Source organism: Monopterus albus, unplaced genomic scaffold (genome assembly GCF_001952655.1).
Source record: "Monopterus albus unplaced genomic scaffold, M_albus_1.0 scaffold94.1, whole genome shotgun sequence".
Lineage (NCBI taxonomy): Eukaryota > Metazoa > Chordata > Actinopteri > Synbranchiformes > Synbranchidae > Monopterus > Monopterus albus.
This window is the reverse complement of record NW_018127974.1, coordinates 2,864,865-2,874,571: the sequence shown is the minus strand read 5'-3', so window position 1 is coordinate 2,874,571 and position 9,707 is coordinate 2,864,865. Positions and strand designations below refer to the sequence as shown.

Sequence of the window (9,707 nt, the reverse complement as noted above, 5' to 3'; positions counted from 1 at the left end):
CCCGGAGCGTGCGCGCTGGGAGGCACCGGGGCTAACCACTGTGCCACCGTGCTGCCCTGACTAAGCATTATCAAGACAAATTTCTATTTTTTTTGGTTGTATATGGTAATTGGTTTGGTTGTTTTGTGTTACATGTTGATTTCCTTTTTTTTCCCTTTTTTTCCTCTTTTATTACATGCTTGGAATAAATAAATAAATAAATAAATAAATGAATAATAAAAATTAAAGCATCTCTTTCTAAGCTAAACATGTATAGATTAAACATATAGTACGTGTAACCTAAGGATCTAACAAAGGGAAGGAATACATTGTGCATGATGAATACATCCCAACAGCACAGAGTCTCTAAATCCTTTGACTTTTGAAGTTAGGGTTGAGATTTTAGCATTTGTTCAACTTACAAAAGTTACTAAAATTAAGGAAAAAAAATTGTAAGTTGAGAAGACAGTTTTGAGTGGATGTTCACAACCTTTAGTTACATCCTGAATGAGATAAGAACTTTCTGTCAGTCAACTTATTCTTAGTTTATTCATCTGTTCCATGGACCTCTGTTGTTCTAAAACAATGAAAATTACATCAGTGAAAAACACCGCTCTACTGGGTGACATGTTTCTTCATTACCAAACACAAGACCCACATATTTGTTGAAAATGTTGCCCCAAAAGCTCCAAACAATCATATCCTTTTACAGTGGAATCATGCTTACTTGAGACGCTCTGTCTAAAATAAATAAGTCCAGACTAGACATTCAAACATCCAGCCCAATCTGTATGTCCACAGACGAAGAAAGGTGGTCCATGCCAGACGTCAAAATACTAAAGTTGTATTAGACATCCAAACAACCAAAATGAGATCCAAATGTCGGGTTTTGAACCTCCACCACACGTCTCACAAACATACAAAAAGGACCAACCAACATCACATGAACATCTCTCCAGTGTCTGTTATTTGCTGGGTAGGCTTTGTTTGCAGGCAATTCACTGGCTGGAAAGATGAAATGTAAAAATACGGAGGTAGGCTATATATAATAAAGTGGATTCTGAGGGCATTTCTGTACATATGATGTTTGTTTGTATATGCACGTGCACACACACACACACACACACACTTCCATCTCACTCATTGACATAATGCATTCCCTAGCCCCTTACTCTAAATCTCTAGACCCAATTCTAGCCTGAATCATGAAACTCAACCTGAAAAAGGTGAAGACCAGCCAAAATGTCCTCACTTTCCAAAGCAAAAATACTTTTTGGTCATCACTATGTAGCTAGTACAAGAATCTCACACACACACACACACACACACACACACACACACACACACACACACACACACACACACACACCTTACCATAGGAGGTGACTTTAAGTTGCTCTCTTGTAGAAACTCCTCCAGTGTGACCATCTCACTTCCAGGCGAAGAGGGACGAGTCTTAGTCCTAACCCCGCCTCCACGCTGTGGCTGGGCCCTCTGGGGTGTATGGTCGTATGGAAGGGTGGAACTACGCGACAACGTCTGCTGAGATTGGCTGAGACCCATGACATCATCACTAGAGAGGCTAGCTGAGCGAGTCTGATGATCCGATGGGTCTAGGACAAATATTAGTGCTATTATTAATCGAATCTGGGCACCAGCTGATTACACCAAACTTTACTGTATGTAGAATCTGAAATGCATATAAAGTCACTTTGGAGCAAGACCAATCAGTGATAGATGGTAACACTTTTATTATTTATTTCTCTGGCTGGTAGTAATGCATCACACCCCTCTCATATTTTATTTGAAGAATATCAGCTTTCAACATTAAACAGTGAACAGACTCAGTCAGACTGTTAAATCAGAGTCTGGGCTCTAAGCAGGCCTCAGGGTGTAGAGAGTAACTTGACTGCACTGCAGCTACTTAAACATAGGGTTGCAGCGGTATCCTGGTTTCACAATAGGAAAACTGATGGTTATCATACCATACACATTTGCTTATCACCAGTACTGAAGAAAAAAAAAAAACGCAATGTGTGTGCCAGTCAGAACAGGTGCACACCACATGCACCTGCACACGTGCAGCAGAAAAATGGCAGAGAGAAGGAGGCTGAAATCACCAAACTCCATCCATCGAAAAAGAAATTAAAATCAGCAGTGCAGGATTACTTTAGATATTTCAAAAACAAACACCTTCGAGAACACAGTTCTCACAGAGACCCCGATCAGGTCCCATCAAGAAACATACACAAACGTTCCCGGCTCACATACTGTAAGTGAATGTGGGAGTGAGTGAAGGTACACTGCACTGTCACACACCTACAATAAATTTTCAAATATTTTGATAATCATTTAGAACATTGCGACAACATGTATCACTACTGTTAGAGGTTTTACAAAGCAATCAGTCCATTAATGGACAAAATAAACAGCAGATGAAATCATAATGAAAATAATCAGTAGTTGCACTTGGATACAAAAGCAGAGAGAGCAGAGCTCCACCTTAACCAGCTATAACAGTCAAATCCTGCTTTTACATCAGTGTATGTGTATAGTATAGTTATGTAGTACAACATACTGTATTTCTGCATTGAATAGCCTAGTAATTCTTTTAATACTTTAAGTACATTTCATGATAATATTATTTACTGTAACATTTTCAATGCAGAACCTTTACTTGTAACAGAATAGTCTAATTTTACAGTGTGACAGCAACACTTTTACTTAAGTAAAAGATGTGAATGCTTCCTCTACTTCTGATGCTAACATGCAAATTAACATGCTTTAGTTATAAAAGATGTTATAGTTGTATGCTACTTTTTATCATCTTTATAATTCTGTTTATTCTTTAGGGTCAATGCAGTGCTGCAATCCAGCTCAATCCACTGGCAATAAAAGGGACCCCTCTCTTTTCATTTAAGGGTCACTATAGATTATATACTGTAATACTGTGACTGATATTTTCTGAGACTGTTATAATGTAAAAAGCTCATATCATTGCATTCTTACTTATAAAGTTTGATATAATTTACGCTTTTAGTCAAGGTTGTGTTTTGTTATGTGTGAAACAGTGTATGTACTGGAATGCAAGAGAGATTTCACAAAACATTCTAACAAATGTTTATAGAAATATCCTGCAGAAGTTCCTCTGAAGGCAACAGGTGAATTGGAGCTAGAGGTGTTGTAAGTGTAATCTGCTGACCCTGGGTTACCTCTCATGTTGCCATGGTGAGCAAACACAGACCCCGAGGTGTTGTGGTGAGAGCCTTCATCAAATAACAGTCCTGAAATTTTTGATGTGCTGTCATAAACACACTCACACTCCTGCTAACTTGTAAATAATTTGTAATATTGTAATATCCAGACCTACCTCTGGGCCTGTGGCTAGGGCCTTGGCCCTGTCTGGAGCCAGAGTTGTTAGTTAGGCCCAGTGGGGATGACTGATGGCTTGGAGTAGAGCTTAGAGTTTTATGGCTCTGACCTGGGATTGAGAAACAAACAAGAGATTACTGACAACTGACACCACATATGCACTGAGACCTGACAAAAATACAGGATGAAATTTGAGGTCTGATTAAAAAGTAAAATGGATTTGCTTGCTGATATCACATCCAATCCAAGAAGGGACAAACACAAAGTAAACACTGTACAGGGTCCCTTATTGTTTTTTTCTTTTTAATAATCCAATCATCTAAAAAGTGTTTTAAAAATGATGATCACTGTAAACCTTAATGCAATTTATATGCGAATAACTATTATAAACTAATGTATTAATTACCTTGTCCATATCCAGCTTCTCCATTAACAGTCTCATTGCTACAATGAACTCCCCGGCCCCTGTTGGTCAAGCCTGCAGAGTGAAAAGGAATGCATTTTGGGTCTCTAATTCATAGTGGGACCATGAGACATACAGCCACAGGAAGCACAGTGCTGTGAGGATGCAGGAATAAAACACGGGGATGGGGGTTGACTTTATGTGTGAATAATTAACAATGCAGCAAGAAAGCAAAGGAGAACATTAAGAATCCATTCAGTGGTTCAGACATGCTGGAAGCTACACATCGCTAACATCTGTTATTCTGATACTAGTATTTGTCCTATGACTAGATTCCACCCAAGCATATTCTTCATTGTTCTTATCAATTTCAAGAAATTCACTGATATCTGTAAAGGATGCAGCTGCTTCTACAATTCTCATTCTGTGTCACAGTCATCCAAATTCCAGGCCAATGATGGTGTGCACAAGGATGCGATCATGAAACTGGGTGGTCTAAACGTTTTTCTAGAATCCAAGAATAAACTATGTGGACCAAACACACTGTAAATCTTTATGGTGTTAAAACGTTCAAATTAAAAGCTCCTCACTTTCACATGATGATGTCAACAGCCGCTGGTGCCAGTTAAAGAAATGTATTACCCAGAAATTCTGAAAAGTGTGATATATACACTAAATGTTCTCTTAGTGCGCAATTTCAAAGTAGTGCCACTGAGTTCAATGGTTATTTTGAGGAAACTGAGAAAATCTGTGGTTTCAGTCCTGAAATGAAGTGAGACTATATCACATTTGCTGAACAAAGGTCATCCAGGGAACAAATGAATTTCTGTTCCTGTCCTAAGATTATCTGAAGACAGTCATTCAAAGGATAGGTTTGGATTTTTTCATGTGTTTCTCAAAAGCAACATTCACACGCCTACATTTAAACTGTTTTAAGTTATTGCAATTCTCCCTACTCTTCACATTGGCCTTGAAGAGATCCCTTTCTAACACAGCTCCAGTATAAGTGAATGGGGACAAAACCCACTTCCTTCATTCCTCTTATGTTCCAAAGCTACAGCTACAGTGTTTCCCTGTACAATGTTTCCTTGCTGACCTGTGGTGGAGGGAGAGGAACATAAAAAGGGAATTTTAGTACTAGAAACACTTTGGAACTGAAAGACACTGAATTTATAGAACTCAAGCTGCTTAAGGCCCTTGACAGCTTCAGCTGAACTTCACACCTGCGACCACTGTGGAGAACAGGGACAATTATACCAAATTTAAATAGTTACTATAAAGGTCAGTACCATCTTGAAAATATCTGAACCTATTCATTACTTTGTGTGATGTGTGCTTTGTGTATTTTCTCATGTCAAAATTCTTGATTTAAGCTGGCTATTATCTTGCTATAAAATGCTGATTTTACTTTAACATAATGTTTAAAAACCTGTTTACACTTCTGGTGCTTAAACTCTTTTCATATAGATTTCATAGAGATTTAGCCCAGGTGGCAGGTGATAAAGAGTGCAGAAACTGGGTGCTATGGTGACCTGAAACTACTAAGTAAAAAGAAATCTTTGCAGCAAAGCTTTGTGAAGCACATATCTATCTTCAAGCAACTCACAACAGGCTGAAATGAGAGCGGCTGTTAACACAGCCATCGATCTCACTGACACACACTTGTCAGATTAAAATCTTTAAAGGAAGGTGACTGCGCACGCACATCATTTATACAGATACTAATCTAAAACAAACACGTCATCTTCAAAGACATGCAAATGTCTAAAGGCAAGCCTGGCATGCTTGGAAACAGCAGTGCAGATAAAAGCTCACACACGTACATTTGAAGTCAGAAGTTTCCATACACCTTAGCCAAATACATTTGAACTCAGTTTCATTTACCCCTACAAACATTCCCTGTCTTCGGTCAGTTAGGATCACTACTTTTTTATTTTAAGAATGTCAAATGTCGGAATAATAAAGAAAGATTTTTTTCAGGTTTTATTTCTTTCATCACATTCCCAGTGGATCAGAAGTTTACATACACCCGGTTAGTATTTGGTTGCGTTGCCTTTAAATTGTTCTATTGGCCTGAGGTCAGGGCTTTGTGACGGCCACTCTGATACCTTGACTTTGTTGTCCTTAACTTTGGAAGTCTGCTTGGGGTCATCGTCTATTTGGAAGACCCAAAAAGCTTTAACTTCCTGGCTGATGTCTTGAGATATTGTTTCAATAGATCCACATCTTCCTTCTTCATGATGCCATCCACTTTGTGACGTGCCCAGTCCCTCCTGCAGCAAAGACTCCCCACGGCATGATGCTGCCACCCCCGTGCTTCACAGTTGGGATATTATTCCTTGGCTTGCAAACTTCCCCCTTGTTCCTCCAGACATAACGGTGGTCATTATGGCCAAAATGTTAAATTTTTGTTTCATCACACCAGAGGACATTTCTCCAAAAAGTCAGATCTTTGTCCCCATGTGCAGCTGCAAACTGTAGTCTGCCTTTTTATGGTAGTCTTGGAGCCGTGGCTTCTTCATTGCTGAGCAGCCTTTCAGGTTATGTCGATATAGGACTGGTTTTACTGTGGATATAGATACTTTGGTACCCGTTTCCTCCAGTGTCTTCACAAGGTCTTTTGCTGTTGTTCAGGGATCAATTTGTATTTTTTGGACCAAAGTACGTTCATCTCTAAGAGACAGAATGTGTCTCCTTCCTGAGCTGTATGACGGCTGTGTTGTCCCGTTGTGTTTATACTTGCGTAGTATTGTTTTTACAGATGAACGTGGCACCGTCAGGTATTTGGAATTTGGTCCCAAGGATGAACCAGACTTGTGGAGGCTGACAATTTTTTTGATGAGGTCTTGGCTGATTTCTCTTGATTAAGCCATGATGTCAGACAAAAAGGTACTGAGTTTGAAGGTAGGCACATCCACAGCTGCACCTCCTATTGACTCAAATGATGTCAATTAGCCAATCAGAAGCTTCTAAAGCCATGACATCGTTTTTTGAAATTTTCCAAGTTGTTTAAAGGCACAGGTGACTGAGTGTATGTCACTGTTCTGACCCACTGAAACTGTGATATAGTGACTTATAAGTGAAATAATCAATTTGTAAACAACTGCTGGAAACATTTCTTGTGTCATTGTATAAAGTACATGTCCTAACTGACTTACTAAAATGAGAGTTTGTTAACATGACATCTGTGGAATGGTAAAAACAAAAAATCCGTTTTAATGACTTCAGCATATGTAAACTTCTGACTTCAACTGTACATAAACCACATTTACACATTGTACGTACTTACTAGTAATACTGGCTGGTGAACGGCAACATGCACTTGCTTGTGTTTACTTGTACTGAGTATACGGTGTACCTGTGTTAGTGTTTATGAGGAGCATGCATGTATGATGTGTGTGCATTTTGGAGTGAAACGCTGAAAGGCTGGGGGTGACAGTGACAATGATGATGACAATGTGTTAAAAATGATGATGATGAGGAAGATATCAGAATACTCCGTTGGCCGAGATTGACTGGCTAGTGATGACGTCTGGTGTCATGTCAGTGGAAGACCAAAATCGTAGTCGTCTGGTGAGAGAGAGGGAGGGCCGGGAGGGGGGGGAGGAGGATGATGAGGAGGAGGAGAGGAGCTTGTCTTGACTTTTGCTGCGGAAAAAACTGAAGCGTTTTGGGACAGGAGGAGCTGAGTAGAAGAGAATTGGACAGAGATATGGAGAAATGTAGAGAGAGAATGGTGACAGTGAATAAATGAAAGAAAATAGTTGATTAAGAAATGATTAAGTATCTGAATTTCAGAATGTAAATGAAGTAATACTGTGCAAGAGAACCCAGCAGAACAAAACAAAAACACAACATTCTGTTGGTAAGTAATCATGCTTTACACTCAGGACTGACCCCAACTCACTCATAATTCAACTACTGGTGAAAAACTCAGTTCACAGGAAATGACAGATATAATTGTAGGTATAACTCTAATCTATGCTGGGAAGAACAATCACATAAGATGTATGCAGCTGTACAGTAGAGAGGTTGGCAAGAGTTACATTTACATTTCCAAGTTTTTAAAAGCCTTTTGCTGAATGAAGAATGAATTGAGTTCAGCCTTGAGTGGGATTCAATTTTAAAAGTAGAGCAATCAAACAAAAACCCATGGAAATAGAAACTAAAGTTAGAACATGCATTGGAACCCAGTTCAATTACTAGGAGAGGATGATGAAAAGTAGCTACAGTGTATTGTGATGCCCAGTATTTGTTGTATATGACCCTTTAATACAGAGCATTATCTACTTGTCCTCATCCCAAGTAGACAGGCTGGATTAGCCATGTGCTGGTACACCAGTTTTACTATGTACCTCTGTGAAACATAGCGATATACCAACAATACAAACAGTATCTGTTACCATCATGACCCTGACTGCCATAGCCTCAGAGGGCATTGTCAATACAGTACAGTATCCTGTTTCATTATCAGTTTAATTTGATAAGCCACAAAGAAGTGGCCCAATCCTTAATGTCTGGACTTCCCTACTAAACCTGATGCTCTGGGGACCAAACCCTGCATAAGCAGCTGATAATGGATGGAGGGATGGATGGATAGACAAAGGACTGTCCTCAAGCTAGTCAACCAGAAGCAGAGCAGCCAGCGTGGCCAGTTTGTGGGACTGAGTTACAATGTAAGCAAGAGATGGAGAGCCCATATACACCGATCAGCAATAACATTATGACCACTGGCAGGTGAAGTGAATAACACTGACTATCTGTTACAGTGGCACCTGTCAGTGTGTGGGCTATATTAGACAGCAAGTGAACATTCAGTCCTCAAAGTTGATGTGTTGGAAGCAGGAAAAATGGGTAAGTGTAAGGATCTGAGTGACTTTGACAAGGGCCAACCTGTGATGGTGAGATGACTGGGTCAGAGCATCTCCCAGTCTGCAGGTCTTGGTGGGTGTTGTTGGTCTGTAGTGGTTAGTACCTACCAACAGTGTCTAAGGAAGGACAAATGGTGAACTGGAGACAGGGTCATGGACGCCCATGGCTCACTGATGATGAGGTTGACCTACTGTAGATTAAACTTTTAACTTCCATTTGTACTTTTCAAAAGATTAGAAATGTATTTGAATCTTTGTTAAAATGGTTGAAAATGAGAAATACTGTCCATTGGTCTCTATGAAGAGAAAGAGTCAGGGGCTGTAGTGGTGATATCACACCTAGAGTGGTGAGGCTGTTGGATTTGTCTAAACAATTCTCTCTAACTCGTCCTCACGACCAGTTTTCACTTCTTTTACATAAGTTTTTCACTGAATTGTAGACACATCTGTGCTCTTCCTGACAGTAGAACTGTGGAAGTAAATGGATTCATAGAAGATGCACAGTGAGCTGCAGAGTGACACGAGTGTCAACCAACTGTCATGTTGACTCCTATGTAAACAGTATTAGGCAGGTGGTCATAATGTTATGGCTGATCGGTGTATGTCTGCTGTATGTCTCTAGAATTTGGACAGAGAAGGGAAGGAAAGCTTTCACGTTTTCTGCTCCAGATACTTGCAATAGTTTTGATTCAATTCATGGTGAATTAAATTACCAAACATGGTATCACTGACTGAATTCAAGGCTATCTGTTTGTCAAGTGCTGATGTAACATTCTGTTTCCAGGCCCAAACTTTGGTTCATCCTCTTCCTCTCCATATGCCACAGTGTTGTGTTTGCCATTGTTTCAATAGAACTGAATCAAAAATCAAAGGGGAGCTGTCATTTTACTGCTTCCTACCAGGGACGGCTACTGCCTTCCTTGCAATAAGAAGGAGAAAAAGAAATGGCTACAGTTATTAGATAAGTCACAGTACTCTTAAATTAATACAAATAAAACTTCTAAAAGTGTTTTGCTGCCTTGTAATGTAGCAAATTAGCATGAAGTAAAAAACACTGATACATTTTACACTGATGAAAGTAA

General features: G+C 39.6%; 1 protein-coding gene across 1 annotated transcript in view; it reads right to left on the bottom strand.

Moving 5' to 3' along the window:
- Positions 1-9,707, bottom strand: part of ccdc88c (coiled-coil domain containing 88C) — a 55,754-nt gene that overhangs the window by 11,415 nt on the left and 34,632 nt on the right. The window contains exons 27-31 of the mRNA XM_020608581.1: positions 7,248-7,439; positions 7,044-7,079; positions 3,758-3,829; positions 3,350-3,460; positions 1,354-1,592 (exon numbers count right to left, since the gene is read on the bottom strand). Coding sequence (XP_020464237.1) covers positions 1,354-1,592; positions 3,350-3,460; positions 3,758-3,829; positions 7,044-7,079; positions 7,248-7,439 — 650 coding nt within the window. The remainder of the gene's footprint in view (positions 1-1,353; positions 1,593-3,349; positions 3,461-3,757; positions 3,830-7,043; positions 7,080-7,247; positions 7,440-9,707) is intronic.